The following is a 23,953-nucleotide window of genomic DNA, read 5'->3' as shown; positions in this document are numbered from 1 at the left end:
ATATGGTACAGTGTGGGATTTCCTCACTTCATTATGCTTTTGGGCCAAACAGCCAAGAGACAGTCAAGAGATTTTTAACAGATATAAATGTGTCAAAATGCAAATGTCTGTATGAATAAAGTTACTGGTATCATAATGTACTGTATTGATAATTGTACATGTTACACTATGTAGATAAGGGATTTGGTCATCTTAAGTAAACATCATGTCCCTGATATGAAAGATGTCAGATTTTATGAAAAGGCAAACAATTATTTTATTTGTATTTGCTTTGGAGTACCATGCGTCCTTTAAACCTTCTACTGCACACAACAGACATCAAGACACAACTGGATGATAATATGGTACAATTTATCTTAACTGAGAACTGAGCTGTCAAACAGCTGAATGTATCAGCAGGGGTGCTTCTATATGTACTGATCATAAATATAGTAGTATTTAATAGCTGATTTTGTTACCATAGCAAATGTAAAAGTCATTATTGTTATTTCATTCAGTCTTCACACAATCCAGTGTCACCCCATGTTTAGGTCCATTAAGCTTGGCAGCATATTGTAGGATGTTAGATTATAGTAGTTCTGTTACTGTAGAAATGTCACTTTCATTAAACATGTACATTAAAGCACCGAAAGAGACACTTGACAATTCCAATACTACAACCACTTAAGCATACTGTATACAGAACATTCAGGAAAAACATTCAGGTAAAATAAATACAAGATGCACACCCTTAGTCACACTGTGGGGGGATACAGCAGTCTGTGATTCTTTGCGTCTTTACAACAGTAATTGTGACGGCACAAAAACTTTTAGGAAGTCACAAATATCCGTTTTTGGGAAGCTACATAAAAAGAGATTCAAATATCAGCTTTCCCCCACAACCACTCACTAGGGTGACTGAAAATATAAAAATGTTCTAACTTAATGTAAGAGTTTCAGAAATTATCTTTGTCTCTTACCAGATTCACCCTGACTATGCCACCAGCCTAATTGGAATGTAATATGGAATACTTATATTATGCTTTAATTACATGAATTTATAGATATTATGTTGTAAATGATCCATTCACCCTACAATGTAAAAAAGCATGTTTTATTTTGACTGGCAAAGGCACTTTCATAGATGTATAAAGCACATTTGTATGGCACTAATAGTGTCCACATCTGAACAGGAAATAATGAAGTCTTAGCAAGACGTTCTTAGCGCCCTGGTATCTGTTGTTGCATGCCTTGTGGATTTTCACAAAGAATTATGTGACAAGGGGATGTACATTCAGTTATAAAGATCCTGGCTTGCAAACAGCCACACGTCAGATAAGTATGAACAACACTTGCTATTTTTGTCTCTCCTTTTCTCTCTGAATCTTTAAGTCCTCAAAGTGAGGCCTCGGGGCCTCGTGGTTGGACCCCCGCCCCCTCCCTCCTGAGGGCGCAGTCAAAGCGGGGCGTTACCTCGCAGCGCACTAGTAGGGTGTCGTCCTTTAGGAAGCCCTTCTGCTGCAGCTGCTGCAGGTGCAGGAATGTGACGTAGCCGAAGCCCTTGGGGTTACGATGGAGGGTGGGCTTCTGAAAGGCCTGAAGATCTGGCTTTGTCTCCATCACCTCTACGTGATGATTCCCTTCAGGATTCTGGTCCAGCACTGCCAGGCGGATGCTGCCCTGCAAGGGCCATGACAACTGGCTGTCGAAGTCACCCTGCATTGTGTGCACAAAGAGTGATATGTAGTTGGAACAGCGCGGAGCGGTGGGCGTCTGAAGGTGGAGGCGCAAGCATAGCTTGTAGCCCGGGCGGCCGGTGTAGAAGCCAGGGCTGTGCACCACTACGGAATGCCCCCCCTCCTGGGTACGTAGGTGAGCAGAGAAGCCCTCCAGGCGCCACACGTAGATGCCCTGGTACTTCTGGGCCTCCAGCTCGCTCACCTTCTCCTCCAGAGATGCCACCTTGCGCCTCAGCTCCATCAACTGAGTAGACTGCAACCATGGCAGACATAAAATGGTTTTCAAGTAGTTACTGTACAACATGCTTGTTAAAAGTTAGTTCACAAAATGCTGAATGCAGTTTATTTTACAGTTCACACATAATGCAGGGTTTGTCAATGAAGTTGCTCATTTATTAGTCTGACAAATGGTTACAGTTGGACATTTGGTCACACAATGTGTGAAGTACAATTACTTTAAATAAAGTTGACAAACTGCAACGATCAAACCAAATTTGACCCCCAAGCCTCAACATTTCAATCAAATTAAAAGTCTCCATCAAACACTATCGACCCAAACAAATAATTTTGTTTTGAACGAATCAACAAAATGTATGAAACCATTTTCATTTACAACTCATCATAGCACACCAATATCAAGAATGATGCATATCACACACTTGCTGTACCTGGTTGTCCTTGTGAATGCTAAGCTCGCGGAGCTGGTGGTCCTGCCGCACCAGCCGCCCATCCAGGTGCTGTGTGGTCTCCTTAAGTGCCTGTCGTTCCCTGCTGCACTGGCAGGGGGCAGCACTGCAGCTAGGTCCTGCTCCCCTGGCCTCGCCACGGGTGTCAGGCGAAGCGGCCCCTAACGGCTGTGGCTTGATTCCGTTGATGCTGAGGCCGCTGAGGAACTCTGCCATGTAGTGCATGTGCATCTGTGTGAACTCCTGCATGTGCTGAGCCAGGTCGTGCCGCAGCATCTGGAATATATGCATCTCAAAAGTTACAAAGTCTAGACACAGCGGAGGTTGTAGGACAACTAGGTGGCGACCAGGGTTGAACCTTGACAACCTTGACCTTCAGCAAGGTCAAGTTAAATAAATGTGACATTGGTCAGGTGTTGCTAAAATGAAAATGGTACTTTGACGGTGGCCCATGACATGAAAAAAAACGTTCACTTGAAAGGATTTGAAGTGGGTGTAAAATGAAAAACTACATTTTTAGCTTACCCGTTCTCGACATCCAAACTTGCTAAATGGACAGGCTATAGGCGCTTTCTGACAATCCATATCACAGTGAGATTCCAACTGAAACAAAAATATGCCTTTTTTTCCTGGCCTGATTATGATTGAGAAGTCACTGTTTCCGCTTTGTAAAATGTTCAATTAAATCCATTCCAAATCAAGAAACACATAGTTCTGAGGGGCACACATCAACTGGAATATGTGAATTGTTGAATACGACAATCTTTTGCGATTCTGAGCATGCTCGATAAGACATAGCCCAACTTATTGAGACAAACAGCTCAGTAAAACAGTACACAGTTATTTTATAAACACACAAGAAAATTATATTGACTCACCTGGTCTCTAATGAGCTCCATATCACAGTACTGACATGACACATTGGCAAAGGGACACCTTTGCTTATGCAGCTGCAGATGAAACCAAAACAAATGCATTATTAGATTAAATTACAAATAAATACATTTTAAATAACTTGAATACCCATGCCACCCAAGGGATTCTAACGAGAGCTTGAGAATGGATGAGCGGCTAGGCATCATTTATGTGAGGTCAATGTTACACATAGGAACTGACTTGTAATGAAATAGCTTTACAATTTAATACTGCAGTGTTATTCTTCAAATCAACCCATTAAAATACAAATATTGAAAAACAGGGGATTTATTCATGTAAAATAAGGACCATATAGGTGAGCCATACTTCACTGTCTTCATAGACAAAACTAGCCACACAGTCAGGGCAAGAAACCGGTCTTCGCTGGCATTGTAGGCTTGTGTGTTCCTCTAGCTGGCTCTTCCACACAGATTCCAGGCACAGAGGGCATGGCACAGTGGCATACTGGCACTGGTTCACATGACTCTGGCAGAAAAAAAGTTGAAAATCATTTAACAACAAATTATGAGGGTGAGGTGTCTTAATAGGATTTCAAGTGATTGGGCCTTTTAGTCAAAGAAAGACTTTTAAAATCGATTTGCATTAACAAAGCAAGAAACCACACAGTTGATAGCTCTTCTCAATGAAATGCTTTTCATTGAATAATGCTCCGCCACAAATCAAAACCTCCCAATATCCATGGTTCCTCCCATACAGTGCACGCACTACATTGAACATTTAACTTATAGGGTCTAATCAGTTGACATGCTTGGTTGCTTACTTCTAGATGGCGAAGTTCCATTTTCTCTATGCAGTCTTTGTTGGGACAGCGCACAGTGAGGGACAGAATCTCTCGTTTAGCAAAGTTATCTGGAAAAAGCTGGTTCTCCAGCAGTATCTCATTGTCAACTGGACACCTCTGCCCTGTATCACTGGGGAGAAAGGGATAGTCATGGTCCTTAATCACAATAACAAAGTGCTGCACATCACTTTGCACAGTAAAAAGCACTGCACCACTCAAGGGATAACAGCACCTGTAACAAACCAAAAAAACTGACAAGTTTGTAATGATAAGGTTAAGAATATGGAAAACAACAGCTTGACACTTCCACTAGCATCCTCAACTGGTAGAACTAGGTATGAACGGAAAGTGAAAAGTAGGGAATACCTAATTGAAAGGGAAAGCAAAAACAGCCTTAGAGTGAGAGGGGGTGCGTGGGTGGTTGGTTAGCTTACCGGATGGACTTCTCAATACAACTCCGACAGAAACGATGTCCACATGGAGTCTGCACTGCTGCTCGTAGAGCCATGAGGCAAATCGGGCACTCGTACTTGCTCTCCAGAGGAGGGTCGAACTCCACGTCATAACCCTGTGCAGGAGTGTCCCTCAGAATGCCTGTTCCTCCACTAAACAAGCCGGGGCTTTCTGATGGACTGAAGTCACCCTCTTTTTCCATCATAGCTAAGGCACAGTTTGAGAGCTCCGCTGCAAAGTCATTTGCCCCACAACACCCATCATCCTCCAAGCTGCTCTTATCACCCTCAAAGCAGGACATCTAAAGAGAGGGAAAGAGCGAAAGAGTGTGTATGAGAGACATAAAAAGGCTGAACCTAGTTAGACCAATTGATAAAATCTCAAATAAGTTAGACGCTGCTGGTGTAATTGGCCAGAGAGTGGCCCAAAGTAACAGAGCTCTTTGCTTGTCAAGAATTAGTAGATTGCAACTTTTCATTGAGGTAACGATCGCAAGTCAAATCAATAATGATCTCAACATGTAGTCTGAATATCTGCTTGAAGCCAACGTTGGACCTGGGCGGGGCTGTCAATTCGTTAAATCTCCTAGTAGGCTAGCATAGCTAAAACAAGTTATGACAAGCTTCTCCCGTTAATTATTTCAAGTAAAATGAGAAGAAAAGAAAATAACAGCAATTTTATGAATCCCGTATCAGTGAGCTAATTTGCACCCCAAAAAATGAATCACGTCGATTTCTGCGATACGGAAAAGCACCTCTGTTACAGTGGTACACTTCCCCAAAATTTCAGCAAGCAAACCCGTCAAACTACACGTCAATATAAAAATATTTAACGTTAACGAATTGCAGTCTATAGAAAACGTTTTAATTTTTATTGTATAGTCCTTTAAATGGTATACCATTTCAAATATTACCTTTACGTTTAATAATGCCTCGAAGTTTTTCTAGTTGACTAACTAGTTTTCTTCCTGCATTTTCCAAACGTCACAACATAAGGTTCTTCTTCTTGCTCCAACGTCAAATTAAGCTATATTAAATAGAGCGCCATCTTTTGGTCAGATTATCAACCACACGTGTGTGCATGTTTTTATTCAGTCCAGATTTGGAATGGTTGTTGATGAGATTACTGACTGTATACGATTCAAAAAATGGTCAAAGGCAGCGTTTATAGTGTCAAATTCAGTACCAAAAACTGTTTCCGATGTTTACAAGTTCTACACTGTTAAACTAATTCAATTGTATGAGCTAGGTTTAATATATGACAGTATACATATGATTATATCTACATTACATTGCTTATTGAACCTAGGTGCCCGTACCAACAGTTTATTACAACAAATTGGGAACGATATATATTTAAATTAATCCATGTGTCAGTGTTAGGGAGTATATGTGTATGTGTATATATTTATATATTACATGTATTTATTACAAATACACATTAGAATATACAGACAACATACCTACAGTACTTTATGTTGATGGGCAGGAAGTTAGGGAATTCCATCGTCAGCTGCTTTTACGTTGGGAGCGTTTTCTGCCACAAGAGTGGAAAGGAGACAGAAAAATGGCGGACTTCTGGAAAATCAGTCCTGGGTATCTGCCCGATGTCAACGTCTCACGAAAATCCTTTGTACAAGTTAAGATTTTCATCTTTCTGTGTATACTTTTGGTCGAGTCCGGGGGTGCTACAACCCACTGGGTCGTCACAGAAGATGGAAAAATTCAACAACAAGTACGAAATCGGCCGTGTTTATTCAAGACCAATGCTAGCTACATTACATCTAGCTAGCTACCTAAAGCGGAGCGTTGCATTACAGTCGAACTAGCATTAGCTGTCATGAGCTGGCCAGCTAGATACTTTTAACACAGTCTAATAAACCCTTGGGAGTTTGAGTGGTACAAGAAAGTGTTTTTTTAACGTTGGGTTGATAGTGCAACAGTTAACATGCAGTCTACACATTTACAGCTAGACATTGTAAAGCGCTTTTAGCTACTGTAATTATGGTTAACCGCATGTCATATTGGCCGTTTACTGCCGTCTTTTCAGGAATACTCCACAACGTTAGCGCATTATACCAAACATATCAGTTGCCAGCTGCGTTGCACAGTGCATGTCAACTGAATGATGTTGCAAGAATTGCTTGACGAGTCAAGCCGTTTCATCATGCGACATTAGGACCAAAGACAGTGGCTTATAGGCTATGGCAAACGAAACCATTTTACAAACTGAAATGTCCAGGGATGACATATAATTTTTTTAACAACACAACCAATGCTTGGATACATATAATTCAGCCCCTGTTGCATGTATACTGTGTTCCATGCCAACTGAAGGAGCTGCTTTAGATGTGTAATGCCATCAGTCTGTTTTGAAGCTGACACTCTATTTGTTACAGGTCGACTCACCTTTAAATCTCAAACACCCACATGACCTTGTCATCTTCATGCGACAGGAGACCCGCGTCAACTACCTCAAAAAATTAGAGGTGCTGTCACCCTTTTATGGCATTAATAAACATGGAATCACTTAATGGGAAATCACTTACACTAGGACAATTATGGTGGTAGGTCTATTGGGCCTAGAGACCGGTTCATGCATGCTTTTAAAGTATACCTGAGTTTTGATATAATTTCAAAAATGCTTATACACTATTTACTTCATGATGATCGCATTTGCAGAAAAGGGTGGTAATTAAAAATTATTTTAAAACCCTCTTGTCACGCAGAAGCAGCTAGTTGCTCAGAAGATTCATATAGAGGAGAACGAGGACAGGGACACAGGGCTGGAGCAGAGGCACTACAAAGAGGATGCAGACTGTGTCACAGCTAAAGTGCCCCTGGGAGACCTGGACCTGTACGATGGGACCTACATCTCATTGGAGAGCAAAGATATCTGGTAAGCTCAAATGGTTAAAACGTCTTTATTACACTAGTTTTAATTGAAAGGGTATGAAAGCGTCAATAAGCAATTCTTTAAAACAAACTGCCAATAGCATCAGCATTACACTGAATTGTGAGTCCACTGTGTCATGCTCGAGCATAAAAAAATCATCAGTCCTTGGAATAGCTGTGAAGATCAGAAACTTCTAATTGAGTTATTCTTTTGGTCACATTAGAAATGTGAACTAATCATGTGTTCTTCCATTGCAGCCCTGAAGATTTTGTGGATTCCAGGTCCCCTCTGCCCCTCGACCTGGAAATACCAGACTGTGCCAAAGTCTTTGACCTGCCGTATAGTATCCATGCCTTCCAGCACCTAAGGGTGAGACTTGCACATATAGGATACTTCAATTCATTAAGATATATGGACAAGTATCTGTGTGATTTTTTTTTGTGATGGTTTTTATTGAAATATTCTCCCGGTGTGTCACAAACGGAGTGTATATTGAGACACGTCTCACTCTTTCCACAGCATTTTGTACATTTTGTTTACATATTTTCTTTCTGTCCTTAAGGGCGTGCAAGAGAGGGTGAACCTGACCTCCCCTCTGCTCTCCAAGGAAGACCCTATCTTTGGCTCTGTTTCTCACAAGCTGGGCCACAGCATGGATGAGGTGGGACACAGAATCCACCAAGGGCTTCTAAGGGTGAGCCTTTTCCCCACTTGACACATGCATATCAGTTTTGTAAATTGCTTAAACAATGAGGGATGCACTGATATGAATATTAATCAAACTCTGGGTGAATTTGTTAACATCAAATTTAAAATGTTCTTTAATTATGCTTATGAATGAATGCAATTTAATCAAGCATAACTTCAAAGGATGACAAAGCCGTTATTAAATTGTGGGTCTATATAAGATAAGAGCGTCTGCTAAATGACTAAATGTAAATGTAAACCATCAATTTGTAGCCCCCCTTTCCCATTTCCACCCTGACATACAATGTGTGTTAATGTTTGTTTCAGAACTCTTCATCGTGGGTTTTGTACAACCTAGCATCGTTCTACTGGCGCATGAAGAACGAGCCAAAAAGGGCAGTGGACTGTGTGGTTCGAGCCCTGCACTTCTCTCCAAGGTATGCCCTGTTCATCACTGCTGCTTTAAAGGAATTAGCAATGGGATTAACAATGATAACATCTCTCAGATTTCCAAAAGCAAAGCTTCTCTTTGATTTGTATATTTTGTTGTTGTTATTGTTGTTGATCAATCAAAGCAAAATGGCTTTTTTGCTTTGGCAAAACAGGTATACTGCAGATACTTCAAAATGTGTTGTGTCAACCTAGATGTGTTTGGTTCCCCGCACACATGCAGGCAACACAAGGACATTGCCCTGGTTAACATGGCGAACATCCTACACCGGGCCCACTTCTCTGCCGACGCTGCTATCTTGGCACATGCAGCCCTTGACCTGACCTCTGACCTCCTCACGAGCCACTACACCCTGGGAAACATCTATGCTGTAAGTGATTCCTAAGGCCATGCCAACCAATCCGCATAATGTAAATTCTATTTCCTGTGTAGGAATGACAAAAAGATGACAGTTATTGTAATTCAAAATGCAAGTGTTTTTACATTAATAGACATTTATATCCCACATGTCATTGTCTTGTACTTTTCTATTCTTCACCCTCTTCCTCTCTCCAAAACAGACAAGATAACATTTTCCCTGATATCTGATTCTCTGTCCTCAGATGCTGGGGGAGTACAACCACTCGGTGCTGTGCTATGAGCAGGCCCTGCAGGCCCAGCCTGGCTTTGAGCAGGCCCTGAGGAGGAAGCATGCTGTGCTCTGTCAGCAGAAGCTGGAGCAGCGTCTGGAGGCTCAGCACAGGTAGGGACAGGACCCCTCACAGTGTCTACACACACGCCAGCACTTCCAACCACGAGCACAAAGCATAGCAAGGCTCCCAAAGTGCGGCCAATTTAGTCAAATTTGCCGGACAGTTGCTGCTGTCACGTAATGCACGTTTGCCCGTGCGCATTCTTGGAAAGAGAGAGCCAAGGTCCTAGACGTGGCGGTGATTCGCGGACCCGTCACTTCCTTCCCCTCCTCCCCGCTCCCCAGGTCTCTGCAGCGCACCCTGAATGAGCTGAAGGAGTACCAGAGGCAGCATGACCACTACCTCCGCCAGCAGGAGGCGCTAGACAAGCACAAACTGCTGCAGGAGGAGCAGATACTACGCAACATTATTCACGAGACTCAGATGGCAAAGGAGGCACAGCTGGGTGAGGATATAGATGGAGTAGAGGTTCCATCGATGACAATGGGGGTGCGAGACTAATGCTGCTAATACATGCTGCTGCTTTTACACTCATTAACCGCAATACATTGTCTGTCAGTAATACGTGCGTGTGTGTGTGTGTACAGGGAACCACCAGATGTGTCGTCTGGGTCCACAACAACGCAGTCTCTTCTGCCCCTTCGACCTACCTGTACGTTATCACCGCGGAGACCTGTATGAATATGTCCACTACATCCAGGTATACTGCAACCACCAGACATGTTCAACTTTCAAAACAAGTCACTTTCAACAATGAAATAAGCTAATTGTGCTTATTTTGTGTGACGTACGTGCAACTACCAAAACGACCATTTTGTGAGCGTTTCCTCATGTCCCCTCCCTCTCCTCGTCTCCCTAGTTTGGAGAGGAGATGTCTGTGGCGGGCAGCGTGGCTCTGGTCTCCGAGCACGGCGCTAACGAGACGGCCAACCCCCAGCTCCAGCCCTCCGTGTCTGGAGAGCAGGAGCCCGCAGCCCTGTGGAGCCAGGACGCCTATCCTACTGAGGTGGGTGCTTGTAAGCTTGTGTGAGTGTTGGCTCGACCATCGTTGATTAATGAGTCGACCCGGAGTGTCAACAATAAATTGATTACTGTTGCGATGCTGTACTGTATATTCTAAATGTTTGCATAATTGTGCCGGTACCACAAGCTGAAGTAGTACAATTGACTGTACAAGCAGTGTGTGTAATGTATGGGCTGACCTAGAAAGCTAAGTGGCTCCATGTATTTTTTCTGCAGGATGTCCAAAGGATGCTCTGGCCACAGAGAGCCGACTGCGCCCGCGAATTCCCTGCAGTTCCTTCGGCACATTTACTTCCCACCTTCTACCTCCCTCCCGAGACGCAGGGCCTGAGGTGAGTTTGTCAGGGCTGTGTGAGTAACTGGAAGAGCTTAACCTGTGTGAAGTATTAGAACCTTGGAGTTGAGACCTCTGGTTGTGCTGGCTATAGATAACAGCATTGTGTGTGTGTGTGTGTGTGTGTTCGCTCATGCAGCCCAGTTCAGACTCTGCTCTATGAGAGTGGTGACCCTCCTAAGACATTGGCCGTGCCAGACTGCGGCCCTGGCCCCCAGCCTGCCCCAGCTGACCTGCCTGTCTCGGTGGGCTGGCCAATGGAGGGCAAGGAACTACCAGACCCCTATTCATTTCAGGTAGCTATCGGTATAAGTATGAGTCCTCGTGTGTGTGTGTGTGTGTGTGTGTGTGTGTGTGTGTGTGTGTGTGTGTGTGTGTGTGTGTGTGTGTGTGTGTGTGTGTGTGTGAGAGCATGAGTGCGTGCACACGCCTGTGTCTTGCTGCATGCTTTGGGATATCCATAGACAAGCATTCTCCCTGGCTGAATTGTGTGTGTGTATGGTTCAGGTGCTGCTCTCTCGTAGTGGAGGCTGGAGTTTGGACCAGATTGGCGCAAGTATAGTGCAAGCAATGAAACAGGTGAGGCACTTCCCGATGAATTCTCTAAACGGCCAGTGCAACCAAGGATCTTGGAAATACAAGCCCCAGAACATTACTAGAGGCTAATTTATAAAGTAAAATATATTTTTTTGCCCTTTCTGGGCCTCAAATCTCACATACTGTAACTATTAGGACTTTACTCTTGACATATCTAGTTGAGCATTTGCCATACCGAAGACTCTACACCCCTTTTCACTTTTTTTTCCTTCTTCTCTTTTTCAGTCTAGCGCCCCCCACTGGCTGCTCCAGAACGAGGCCGCATTATTCTGGAGAGCTAAAGGCAATGGCACTAGAGCCCTGCAGTGCTTACGCCACGCTTTAGTGTCCGCCCCGCCTTCTTACCGCCACCTTCCCCTCACCAACGCTGCTAACCTCCTCCTCCACCACAGTCTCACCACCCACGCGTGCCCACTGCTGGTGGAGGCGCTGGCGCTCAACGCCTCCGAGGTACTTAACACACACTCAGACCGTACGAGTTTAGGTGCATGAACTAGCAGCCCCCTGCTTGGGTCCAGGAGCATGTGAACCCAAAAAGGCACACGGTATACACTCAGTGTATTGTTTTATTTTTGCTCTGGTCCTTTTCGACAATGTATATTTCTGGAATCTCACTTCTTTTTCCTCTCACCCTCCCGCTGTGGTTGTCCCTGGTAGCCTCACACCCTGCTCAGCCTAGCGAGCGTGCGCCTGGCCCAGGGAAACGTGACGGGCGCCCTGGGCCTGTTCCGCCACGCCCTGGCCCTCTCATCCATCTGCCCTCAGTGCCGGGCTAGCCTGCCCCTGCTGCGCTGCCTGCAGTTCTACCCCTTCCTCTACAACCTGCCGCAGAGGCCACCATGCCAGCGTGAGTTCACACACGCAAACGTACATACACTCAAACACACTCTTGCAAGGCCACACAAGTGTGTAGACTGAAACACAAACGCACTGCACGAATAATGTACACCACAGGCCATACAGTACCATTCCCTTGTCTACAATCTACTCCAGGGTATTTGGTGCACATACACATTCACAGCAATAGCCACCTGTAAATCAGATCTATTAAGATAGTAGTCAACAGCACATTAGTCTGAATGCCTTATTTGAGCTTTTCTGTCCTTGCTGTATATCTCCTTTTGCCATATTTGTCCTGGTCTCCTCCCTCCATCGGGTCTTCTCCCTCTGTTCCTCCCCAATCTCCCTGTCTCTCCTGTATGTTTTCGGTTTCGCATTTCATGCTCTCTCACCCTCCTCTGCTCATTCTTCTCCCCCTCTCACTTGCTCTACAACTGTTTTCCTCTGGTATGGTGAGTGAAGGGGAAAGAGCTTTGAAGTGGAGAAATCTGCCACTCAATAATTCAAGCTGGCCAAAAATAACAGCTACCTAATTTAGAATGCTGTATATTTTCCTCACAGAGCCCAAGTTTGGCTCCCATTACTCCGTAAGTCCATAAGATTGCACATTGTGTGTGTGTGTGTGCGGCATGTTAATTTTGTATGTATGTATTTGTCCATGCAGAAGGTGCCTTGTGTGTTGGGGAGGAGGACCTAGGAATGCAGTTGGATAAGTGGGAGCCTGATAGCGTGGAGAAGCAGGACCCCACAGCCCAGTCTGGGTCTCTGCCTGGGGCTGCTCTGGAGGAGGCTCTTCTCTTTGAGAGTAAGGGGCAACCAAAGCTGGCTCCACAGTTTGATTAAGTATATGAATATTGTCTATACGCAAAACCTACAAAATAAAAGTGGTATAAGATTGGGCAGAAGGATAATTCCATGTTTCTTTCCACTATCCTTTCCTCCGTGTCTGTCAGAGGTGGTCCTGGACAGCAACGGGTCAGGCGAGGCAGCAGGACAGCAGCGGGCTTCCCCCTCGGCCAGCGGAGCGGGGAAAGCAGGAGGAAGAGAGGGGGGTGAGGAGGAGGAGTGGCGGCTGAAGGAGGAACTGATGGGAGCTCTGGACGTGGGGGGCAAGAGGGGGGATCTCCGGGGGATCCGGGTGCTGAAAAACGACCGTGTCATGGGTGCCCGCCCTGGAGGGCCCTGCCTTGGGAACTGTGAGGATGACGAGGGGGCCGAGTGGGTAGGTGTTTGTTTATTTGTTTTGTGTTTAATCATACAAAAATTTCAGTCAAACCCTGTTTGCCAATTTTCCAACTTAAACGTTAATGTAGGGTACTGGTTGTTTTTCTAACTTAAGTAATAAGTAAGTAATATAAAAAACATGAATGAAATTATTTTGAATGTAAGGATGTGTGTTAAAAGACTAAACATGAACCACAGCCTTTGTCAGATTTGTTCTAATAATCTTACTAAAACTAGTGAAGTGGTGAAAATCAGTAGTGATGAGCTGATTATAACTACTATGGCAACATAAACAATCAAGGTCCTCACAAATGTCTTCCCTGTTCAGATAACATTTCAAGTGAAGCGAGTGAGGAAACCTAAGGCTGAGAGCCTCGAGGTCTGGAGCAGCACTGACGATGGCCAGCAGGGGGAGCTGCTGCCTGGGCACTCTGTCCTGGAGATCAGCGGGCCCACTATCCCCTCTCCTGGCCCTTCAGGTACAAACGCATAAACAAACACATTAGAAGCATCTGCACACATTTGATGTATTTTCTTCACTTCATTTAAGAATAACATCCATACAGGACAGAGGAGCCCCCATGAGGTGGTGCTACTGTCACTGACTAACTTGTACTCATTATATGTGTGTGTGTGTGTGTGTTTCTGTGTGTGTGTGTTTGTGTGGCCAGCAGGACGCTGGAGGGACTACACCAGTCTGGGCTGGCCCGGGCCTGAGGAGTGCCAGCGGACACGCAGGGTGGACCTCACCACCGTAGCCAGCACCTGGCTGGCCGTGTCTGCCAAGAACATTGAGTCAGTACCTACCTCTGTCTTCATCTGTGGTGCTCTGGCTGTTATGGAATGGGTTACCATATGGCATTTTGTAACACTGGAAACACCATTGCAGTCATTTTATTGCAAACCGACTAAGATCTCGCTGAGAAAGGAAAATAACCGTTTAGAAGAACCACCCCGTGGATATCCAGTGTTTCCCACACATAGACTAATTTGTGGCGGTGCGCCACAGAATCACAACCGGCCGCCACATATTCCGTTTCGTAATTTTTTTTGTTAACACGGCTACTAAACGTGTTAACACGCAGCATATTCGTTCAACTGCATATCCTTTTCCTGCTCTCCCCCCGTCTCTCTGTCACTCATGCGTCTTTTTCACATACACACACAGTCACAACGTCAACACACGTTAGCAACGATGTATACATACGCCGTTCTAGTAAGACAGACAGCTATATCAGCGAGCCTTCAGCATTAGTGCCGTAGCTAAAGGTCTAGGAAAGTTGAGGCTACTTTTCGCTAGGTACCTACAAACATGTCTTAAAAATCGAAGGTTCCCTTTCGTTCTTTTGGTGAGAAGTCTCAGTAGCTAGCTACTTACCCAGCATCATGGAGCCGACCAGTTAAATAGTTATTTAGCACTAGCGTTGCTACCTGCATATGCAGAAATTATTTGTTTGTTGTTGATTTTGTGAAGGTGTAAATCATTTTGGATTAATATTTAAAATAATAAAGTTCTGTGTAACAAATTATTAACAAAGGAATTTGCCACAAATAGATTTCTAATCTGTGGGAAACACTGATATCTGTCATTTATTCCACACTTGAAAGTACCTCAAATGAGATGACCCTTTTTCCAACCCCCATCTCCTTACACCCACTCCCCCACAGCATCACGGAGCACATCGACTTTGCCACCCCTCTCCAGGAGCCGGCAGCAGAGCCTCTGTGTAATGCCAACCTGGCCACCAGCATGCACACCCTAGACCACCTGGCCGGAGTGGCTAACCGTGCTGCCATCCACTACACCGGCGAGAGCCAGCTCAAAGAGGTTGCTGCAGCAGTGATTCACTCTAAGGCTATGTTAGTTTAACTGAGCTTTTAGTGTCACCAGAAATAACCTACCCAGCAATGCAGCAGTGAAGTGAACAACTCGCAGCTACCCAGTCCAGTGTTCAGAAAAGGGATGAAAAGACATGGATATTTCAAATGACCTCCCAGCCACAAATGTTTGTTTTGCCGTGTCCATCTGCAGATTGCACCCACCTTATCGGCACCCCTTTTTCCTCATCTTCTACCACCCTCACCCCCCCCCCCCCCCCCCCCGGCGCTTTAGGTGCTGCAGAATCTGGGAAAAGACAAGTTCCCCCCAGTCCTTTGAGCAGGTGGGCACGCGCATTGCCAAGGTCTTGGAGAAGGTACAGTACCATCGATGCTCACACAGTTATGAGGGTCAAATAAAACGTTGCTCAATAGAAAGATGATCAACCTCAATTTGTAACATGTTGGATTCTGCCGCTTTTTTACTGATTCAGGTTGCAGTTCAAATCTACAGGACATTTGACTGTACAGCTTCGATTTTGTTTGTTAAAAATTCATTTACAAAGTAAAGGCAACAGGAAGCCACAACATGTGGTTGTGTTATCTAACCATACAGTATATCAGCCATGTTCACATGCACACACTCTTCTCAATCACTTCCCCTTTATATCTAACTGTCTCTCCATAACTCGTTCTCACACAGAACCAGACCTCATGGGTGCTGTCCAGCATGGCAGCTCTTTACTGGAGGGTGAAGGGACAGGGAAAAAGGGCCATCGACTGTCTGCGCCAGGCTCTTAACTATGCCCCCCACCATATGAAGGTAACATGCACTTCATTTTAATTATCAAAACATGCCATATTGCATGAAAGCATCATAGATCACAGCCATGGTTGAACTTAAATATAATTGATATAAACAGTACATATATGTACACAATATGTCAACATTGTTTAAAAGAAATTATGGTGAATTGTTAAGTTTCATCAGGAGTCTACCAAGGGTACTGTATCCAGTCTCTTCTTTACATGTACTTGCAGTTCATAGGCCGAATCCCAATACTCCCCCTTACCCCTTACCCTTAGTTTTGCGCGTTTCCGTGAGAGCATGTGGTGTCCCAATACTCTTTTTGAGCTAGGGGTAGGGCTAAGACTAAGGGGTATACACCCCTTAAAACCAAGTAAGATCGGGAGCTTACTTGAAACCTAGGGCTATGTGAATACTGCGCGACCAGCAACAATGGCGGCCAGATAATCCAGAGTCCGATAAATGTAATATATTCGTCTTAATTAATTGATTAAAAAAATATGACAGTCTTGTTTTGTGTTATAGGCAGTCCTGAACATATATATTTGCAACCATTTTCCTAATTGAAACGTTTCTAAAAATCGCTACTTTGGTATGCTAATGTTACAGTGCTGAATTGCACAACAGTCCCACATTTCTTTGATTAGCATGTCTACAGTTTTAAGTAAACTCCATTAGCAGCGAATTTCATTTAATATCAGTGCCTAACACTACTTGCTTTGGAGATATCAATACGTTCTAGATGACGTACCTGTATCCAAGTCTTGTCCCTTTTCTTAGGGATATGTAGCCCTTACCCCTCAGTTTCGAGGGCCAAGGGCTAGGGGTAAACAAAGGGCTAGGGGTAAGGGGAATGGATAAGGGGGAGTATTGGAATTCGGCCTTAATCTAACAATAGCCAATCCCAGTTTTTGTTTCTCTTACTGTATCTCTCCATTTCTCTACGTACCTAACTTTCCCTCTGTCTCTTTTTCTTTCTCTCCCTCTTCTAGGATGTGCCTCTGATCAGTCTGGCCAACATTTTCCAAAATGCAAGGCTGTGGGAGGATGCCCTGACCGTGGCCCGCATGGCAGTTGAGATCGCCCCACACTTTGTCGTGAACCATTTCACTCTTGCCAATGTCTACATTGCCATGGTGAGATGCCAATAACATTTAGAACATCATACTGTTTATTCTGGTGGAAGGGCTCTGTCATATTTTTTGATAGTCAATATAGATTGTTTAAAAAGGTTTGGCAGGATTTTGACAGGAGCAATAGGTTACATTGTAAAGGTTTTTCATTTGTTAATAAAGCTAAATTATATGGTCTATTATTGATCATATTTATGTTGTATGAAAGCTAACATTATTTGTGGATTCCCATTTTCAGGAGGAGTTTGAGAAGGCCATGCACTGGTATGAGTCCACTCTCAAGCTCCAGCCAGAGTTTGCTCCAGCCAAAGACCGTCTAAGAACCATTCAGTGCTACCTGCTTACCAAGAAAGAGCGTCGCCAGCCCTAAGATAACTGACATACGCCAAGGAGTAACAGCGGCACACACTCAACAGAACCAACATAAGTTACACACAACTAGCAGAAGATTTGTCAAAACGTATTGTTTGAAGTTGGTTGTCTATTACCAATCTTAAACAGAATTTTGGGATTTCTTTTTGTTGGGATTCATTTCTGTAAAGGCATAGTAAACAAATATAAAATTAGCTTCAGACAGTTGGAAAAGAACTTGGAAACATGTCAGAAGTTCTGAGCTGTGTGGGGTAAAGCATGACCTATGAACCAATCCCCATGTTATTTATAATTATTTATGGTTCTTCCCTCTAAGGCAATCAGATTTGCAGTGAACCACAGACAGGAAGCCACGTTTCTGTAAGTTAACGACAGGTATGAGAATAGAAAACCAGATGACCCATTTTAATAGTATTAAACCTCAGATTCTTTCTTTCTTTAGAACAGTTGAGTTTAACTACTGCTACAGGGAGGTAAAACCACACCAAAGGGAAGATCTTAAGTTGCTCCAATGCACTCTAGAATAATACTAAAAGAAACATGGTCCAAAGGTGGTGCCATGTTTTAATTAAAATACATTTGTGGTTTTAATTGAGAGTTGTCATCCAACTATATATTTTTTATGAATTAGATTGTTATGTGCTAAGAAAATGGAAATTGCTGCTGTTTTTTTCTGGAGCAAGTGTACTGAAGCTGTAGAATGACCTGTTTCAATACTTTTTTCGTCTTGTTTTGCACTTTTAAGTGTCTTTCTTAATCATTCCTATTTATATGGGACCTAGCATTTTGCTGTAAGCAAAGTGGATGAATTGCAAAAACAAAAAAAATACAAATGAAATATGTTGTTAATTTTGCTCCTTTATTTATGAACATCAAAAAACTAGAATTGGTTGATTTATGACCATCTTTGAAACTGAACTGAGATTTTAAGTGTTCAGTGTATAGTGTTTAAAACAGTGGATGAAATGCTCTCATCTACTCATTTTGATGTATCCATTCATTGTCTTTGTAAAAGTCCCAACCTCTTTTTATTTTATTTATAAAAGTGAGGTGATGTTGCCTTGAGGCTTACAATGAACAGAACTTGATATGGCATTTTTGTCAAGTAAATTTGTATTTTCACTCAACCAAAATCAATGTTCTATTATAATTAAATTTAAAAATTGAGACATTTCATTGCTATGAAAATTTAATTGAACGTGGTTACAAACAATTCTCCAACTGGACACCTGTATTCACTTCAACTCAACCATTGTTGCACAAGTGAAATTGATGGTGTTGTTCAACTCAAAAAATCTATTTCAGGCCTGAGGATTGCAATGTTTCATTCTTAAAACTTACAAGGAAGCAAATGTGGTTTCCATTGCTTCAGACACAGAATTATTTGATGTAATCCCAATTCAGGAATCCTTCTACACTGACATTAAATTGTGAATACACTTACTGTTTCTATGACTACTAGAATGGATGCCACGACAGCGAAGGACCTTTCATATTAGACATCTAGTACGAGCCACAACCAGAAATATATAAACGTATATAAATATATAAAAAATCGAAAATATAAACAAATGTTGCAGCCTGGCCCTCATATGAAAAGCCCTTTAGGAAGGCCTGAACTTTACTGGTCAGATGTTTAAGGCCCTTTGGAGAAAGAGCTTCTCTGGAACAGTCAGATAATGAGTTTAGCCTCTACTTCTTGGTTTACTCAATGATCAGGTTCTTCCATACCTCAACAAGGTTTTGTTGTTGGAGTCCTGGGGTCGGGGCAATGCATGGATGGAACTTAATCAGTCTTTTTTCAAAGGAGAAGCCGAAAACATTTGACATATCAAAAATGCTAACATTGAAAACATAGAAACAAAAAACAACTAGATATAATTTGGTTTCTACCAATAACAATTATAAAGAATTGATCTTAGTCTATTCCTTAACCAGGCCTTGACCTGCCTCTTGAAGCTACTCAGGGTGGATGTCTATCTAACAGCAAGAGGCAGTATGTTCTGCTGAGGTTCCTTGATATGAAATATTCAGTAGCCTGATGGGTGCTGGTACTATAAGAGCTTCTGTTCCTAATGAGTGAATAAAATAAATGACAAAATGTTAAGGTTGTACTAGCAGAGGTCTTCTTTTGCAGTCTTGATGTTGAGTCATCCAAGACCTCATAAACATCTTGATCTGGGATCTTACTTCACAAACAACTCAATCAATCAATCACAAATCACAAAATCAAGTGTAACTGCAGCTATTTTACACATGCTACTTAACTTAATTAAGGAAGACCTAATTATAGAAGATAGTTTTCATTACATTGTTCATCTGCAAGCACGTTGCTTATGATGTGAGTCTGATTTTAATTACTGGATCTTGTTTATTGACGGGACTGAATTGTCATTATGTGATAAAACCTCAAATAAATGACTTCATAGGTTTCATTGCAGATTTTCTAAAGATTGTGAAAGAGCGGTGTTCCATTGTTTCCATATGCAATATGTGCAGATCTGCATAGACAATCCCATTTTTATCTGCCAACACTTAAGACACAAGCATAGTGTAGCCTGATATTTTTAGAAACCTGTAATGAAACATGTCAGTTGTAGAGAGGCCCATCACACATGCACTCACTGCTAAAAATACCATCACAACACATGAGAAGGCAAAATGCACATTTGAGTGTTTTTTCCCCCTTTCTTTGGGTTCAGTACCTTGGAGAGCGAACATCTCATTGGATTTCGAATGGTTGTGATCATTGTTACCCCTGCATGAGTCTATTTCTGTCCCCTGAACCCTCTCAGTTTTGCAATGTTTCTCAATGAATAATTGACTGTGATGGTATTTTTGAACCAGTCATGTCTTGGGTACAGTATATAAATAGACCGTGTGCAGCAAAGCGTGCATGGATTTGTTAGGAGCGCTTGAACTGGGAGTGGGAGTTGTGTTGTGTAATAGGCATGTGAGTGAGCACGCCACAGAGACTGCACTGAATGGGGCCAGGCAATATTCTGCACCCATTGAATGTTTTAAGAGTACCTGTGCCTCAAAGAAAAGCAAAGAAACATTGGACAAATAGTTTCATGATGTTATCCATAGCCACTGTACAGTATGTATACTGTATGCACCATTCTGAGCTATGCTTAATTCTTGAAAGCTGTTCCTCTTAGAACAGTGGCAGCAAGAGTAGTATGCAAAGCTGTGCATTCATCCTCTAGAAAGTACTGCTATAGATTATTGTAGAATGCACTGTTTTGAGGTTTTGCTACAATGAAATTAGGCATGCTACAATACAACAGAAACAGGTAAATATCCAGGTCAAAATCCCATTTGCCACATCCTAAATCTTAGTCCAATGCATTGTGTATTTTTTATATCACGGGTATGTTATGTTAAAGAGCTGCAGTTTCACACCATATTGCAGTCCTTATACTATATTATCTCCCACTCTACTGCTCCATAACTCTTTTTGTTGTACATTGTGAATTCATTTGATTCTATTTTTGAACGTCTGTGTTTCTAAGGGATACCTAATGACGCCATGACGTCAATGCGGGTCAATGGCACACTGGTAGGCTGAAGCCAAGTTTTCTCTAAAACAAAAAAAAGGAGAAAATTATGTTGTTTCAATGGTTAAACGTATAACAAATTGAACTGCATGTAAAACATCTAAGATATCACATGGCGTGTAACAGTTTCACCTGATATTTTATCACTTTCTTGGGGTAGCTGGTCCAATAATTCTCTCTGCCGCCTCTCTTTCATTCACACAAAGACTCACACAGAACCTGCTTTACACACACACACACACACACATACCAAAAAGGTACTTGGAAAACTTCTCTGAAAAAATCTACTTCTGATCAGGAGGTGACCAAACACACACACTGGGTAGTCAAGTCATCTCTGCTGATGTGGCGTACAATAGGGTATGGAGCATCTGGTTGCCTGGTGAAGGACATGAAGGAGCATTGATTTGTATTCCATTTCAATAGCATGCTATCCTCCTTTATATACATAAAGCATGTCTAAGCATGATGTCATGTTGACTGAAGCACTTGCTTTATTAAAGACTAACAACATTAACATATAGCTTATGTTATGGTGATGTCTTTTAACCCATTTAGACCACAACATCCAGACAACAGTTCCTTTGTTGTATCAGCATTTAGATTCAAAGGATTTCAGTGAGCGCTGATAAAGGATTTTTAAAACCAGCAGACAAGGACAAATTTAGCATGAAAATGTGTTTGAGATTTTTAAAGAATTTAAAGTGATCAAGCAGCAGACAGAAATTAGATTAGATATTTGCGAATTGCCTACACCAGTCATTGCTTTCAAACTTTGTAAGTAAACATTTACCATGACATTCATGTGCAATGATTGCAGTTAGAAGTGGACAAATACTGTTTCAATGCGATCAAGCAGGTTGTCTACTTGAACTTCTGATTTACCGATGTCCATGGCACTGAAAAATCTGAAAACGCTCATAGCCGTCGTTGGTGCTGTGCCAGAGTGGCATGCAATTCATGCGTATGCAACATGAGAGGAGGCGCTTGTATCTGTTGAGGGACGTAGCCTTCCTGGCACCGTTCCTACAGAGCTCTTCATTGAGACAAATCTGGTAGGCTCAAGCAAATGAAGTAATCATTATGGTCTTTGCAGTTTAGACTGTTTTTAAGAAACTTAGATGGTGGTTGAAGAAGGTTTTCCAAGGTTTTATCTATCTTGAGAGCATCTGATGTGACAGGCGACATTGACCAGGCATACACAGAAAACACAAAATGCTCTACATGAAAATGTAACAAAGAAGATGTGTCTGCCCTTTCAGATAGTAAGATGACATTTAGGTACTGTTTTGTCCGAAACATCTATTTAGGGTTCCTATGTGCAGAAGAAGGTTTATATCTCATCTTACTGTAAGTCACTCTGGATAAGAGCGTCTACTAAATGACTAAATATGTAATATGTAAATATCTATTATATCAGAAGGTGGTTGTACTATTACACAGGGTTTTCATTACAAGTTAACGTTCATTAAGTACTGTCTAAAATGTTTACAAGTACTGTTAGGTCTGGCTATGGTTTGGAACCCCTGAGCTTACTCATCCTTTGTTTGCATACATGTGTGGAAACCAATCCAGTGCTGTTATATTAGAAAATTACACAATAAAGGGTAATGCCCTGTGCGCTTTCAGTCCAAACACGGTATTAACTATTTATCAAGCAACTCAGTTGATCATAGTCTGGTCCAATTCAATTCAAATTGTGGGGCTGGGCTGAACTACAGTGTGCAAAACCGAAATTAACGTGTAAACTGCTATTCTGAAACTGTTGACTATCTCAGTAGCACATGGTCGACATGAAACATATCCCTATTTATTTTTTTTACAGTACATTGGAAAGAGAAACCTGCAGCGCTAAGCATATTGAGTATGGGAGCTAAAAATAGTATCATTGGTCTGCCACGCGCTACTCCGTTACCACGCGTTTCAGCATTCTGCCCGGTGCAGGGAAACATCCGTCAGGCTATATTAAGACCGCCCTTTTGCCTTTATTGTGAATTATATTTGCTTTACCTTTTGTTATTGTTTACATATGTGTGTTTCGCTCATGGATGTGCATATAGCTAGTTTTACATGCATGCGTGCGTGCGGTTGTACACGCGTGTCAAACTATCGCGTGGGCTGTGGTTTCCATATGAAAAGTATACGGAAGAGGATGAGAGGAGGAGACGATTGGCTTTTTATTGTGACATAATTTTACGTACACAATTTGGTACATCTTTTAGTTTTAGTAATAGTAGGCTTAGGCTACCTTTTCCGTTGGACAAAGGAAAGTGGAGCAATAGAAAATTCAATGAATTCAATGACAGTAGCCATGGGCTTCAAATTTGGAGAATCTTAACGTGACGTCAATGCCTAGCAACTGACGCAGTCCTCAGGAGGAAAATAAATAGCCTACATTTTAAATATGTCGTTTTTTTGCATACAAGGGTTAATTGTTGATCTCTAAAACAGCTCTATACCATTACAAGGATAAACAATACAAAATAATAATAGCCTAGCACCGTGACCCTTCATTTTCATAAGAAAAGACAGAAAGGGGTAGAAAGGAAGGGGGAGAGAGAAAACATAAAACGTTTGAACAGACAGGGCTGACTAGTACTTTCACAATCTACAATATGAAAGGAAAGCCAGCTTGGTGTTGCTGAATGTACCGTTCGTCAATTACTTCATTGAAACCTTGCCGTGCCACTTCATGGATATATGGACGCGCATTTATGCGTGCACAGTGAACGCGCATGTTCCCTGGGCTCGAAATTCCGCGAGGAACCTCTGTAGGTTTTCTTTTTTTATCACTGCGCGAGCTAAAAATAGCAACGGGGTTGGATCGTGATCCTGAAATAGATAGGGGGCATCACTCGTATAAAAGGCATGCCATTCAAGAGTAGAGTGTGCGCACGGATTCAGAGCAGTAAGCTTGATATTGTGTGTTACTATATTCTCGAAAA

General features: G+C 42.5%; 2 protein-coding genes across 5 annotated transcripts; one reads left to right on the top strand and one right to left on the bottom strand.

Moving 5' to 3' along the window:
- Positions 1 to 231: 231 nt before the first annotated feature.
- On the bottom strand, positions 232 to 6,347 carry traf6 (TNF receptor-associated factor 6). 4 transcript variants are annotated; one of them, XM_084681581.1, is made up of 9 exons: positions 5,488 to 5,619; positions 4,556 to 4,875; positions 4,101 to 4,251; positions 3,647 to 3,805; positions 3,283 to 3,354; positions 2,930 to 3,007; positions 2,387 to 2,680; positions 1,921 to 1,971; positions 232 to 1,695 (listed from the first exon to the last, which is right to left on the bottom strand). In XM_084681581.1, the coding sequence occupies exons 2-9, from the start codon at positions 4,873 to 4,875 to the stop codon at positions 1,375 to 1,377; spliced, it is 1,446 nt and encodes a 481-aa protein (XP_084537707.1). In that variant the 5' UTR covers positions 5,488 to 5,619; the 3' UTR covers positions 232 to 1,374. The 4 variants fall into 4 exon arrangements, with proteins under 4 accessions (XP_084537707.1, XP_084537706.1, XP_084537705.1 ...); XM_084681580.1 differs by lacking the exon at positions 5,488 to 5,619 and adding an exon at positions 6,037 to 6,347 and having other exon boundaries at positions 232 to 1,971; XM_084681579.1 differs by having other exon boundaries at positions 232 to 1,971.
- ttc17 (tetratricopeptide repeat domain 17) lies at positions 6,113 to 19,555 on the top strand. Its single transcript, XM_084681578.1, is given in 26 exon segments — positions 6,113 to 6,308; positions 6,973 to 7,062; positions 7,303 to 7,472; positions 7,727 to 7,838; positions 8,032 to 8,163; positions 8,484 to 8,593; positions 8,830 to 8,977; positions 9,210 to 9,349; positions 9,584 to 9,744; positions 9,887 to 9,999; positions 10,159 to 10,305; positions 10,539 to 10,654; positions 10,796 to 10,952; positions 11,164 to 11,235; positions 11,479 to 11,703; positions 11,911 to 12,100; positions 12,758 to 12,898; positions 13,047 to 13,315; positions 13,646 to 13,796; positions 13,992 to 14,112; positions 14,986 to 15,145; positions 15,431 to 15,459; positions 15,461 to 15,512; positions 15,839 to 15,958; positions 16,936 to 17,079; positions 17,315 to 19,555. Coding segments are annotated over 26 exon segments (3,570 nt in total). The 5' UTR covers positions 6,113 to 6,140; the 3' UTR covers positions 17,447 to 19,555.
- Positions 19,556 to 23,953: the final 4,398 nt, after the last annotated feature.

This window comes from Hypomesus nipponensis, chromosome 19 (assembly GCF_054491055.1).
Source record: "Hypomesus nipponensis isolate SF chromosome 19, ASM5449105v1, whole genome shotgun sequence".
NCBI lineage: Eukaryota > Metazoa > Chordata > Actinopteri > Osmeriformes > Osmeridae > Hypomesus > Hypomesus nipponensis.
This window is presented reverse-complemented; position numbering and strand designations above follow the sequence as displayed.

Coding starts and splice junctions, on each gene's coding strand:
- traf6 (XM_084681580.1), bottom strand. CDS start 4,875: ATGTCCTGCTTTGAGGGTGATAAGAGCAGCTTGGAGGATGATGGGTGT. Junction 3,355..3,646: donor TTGTCTATGAAGACAGTGAA/GTATGGCTCACC, acceptor TTTCATCTGCAG/CTGCATAAGCAAAGGTGTCC. Junction 3,008..3,282: donor TGGAGCTCATTAGAGACCAG/GTGAGTCAATAT, acceptor TTTTTGTTTCAG/TTGGAATCTCACTGTGATAT.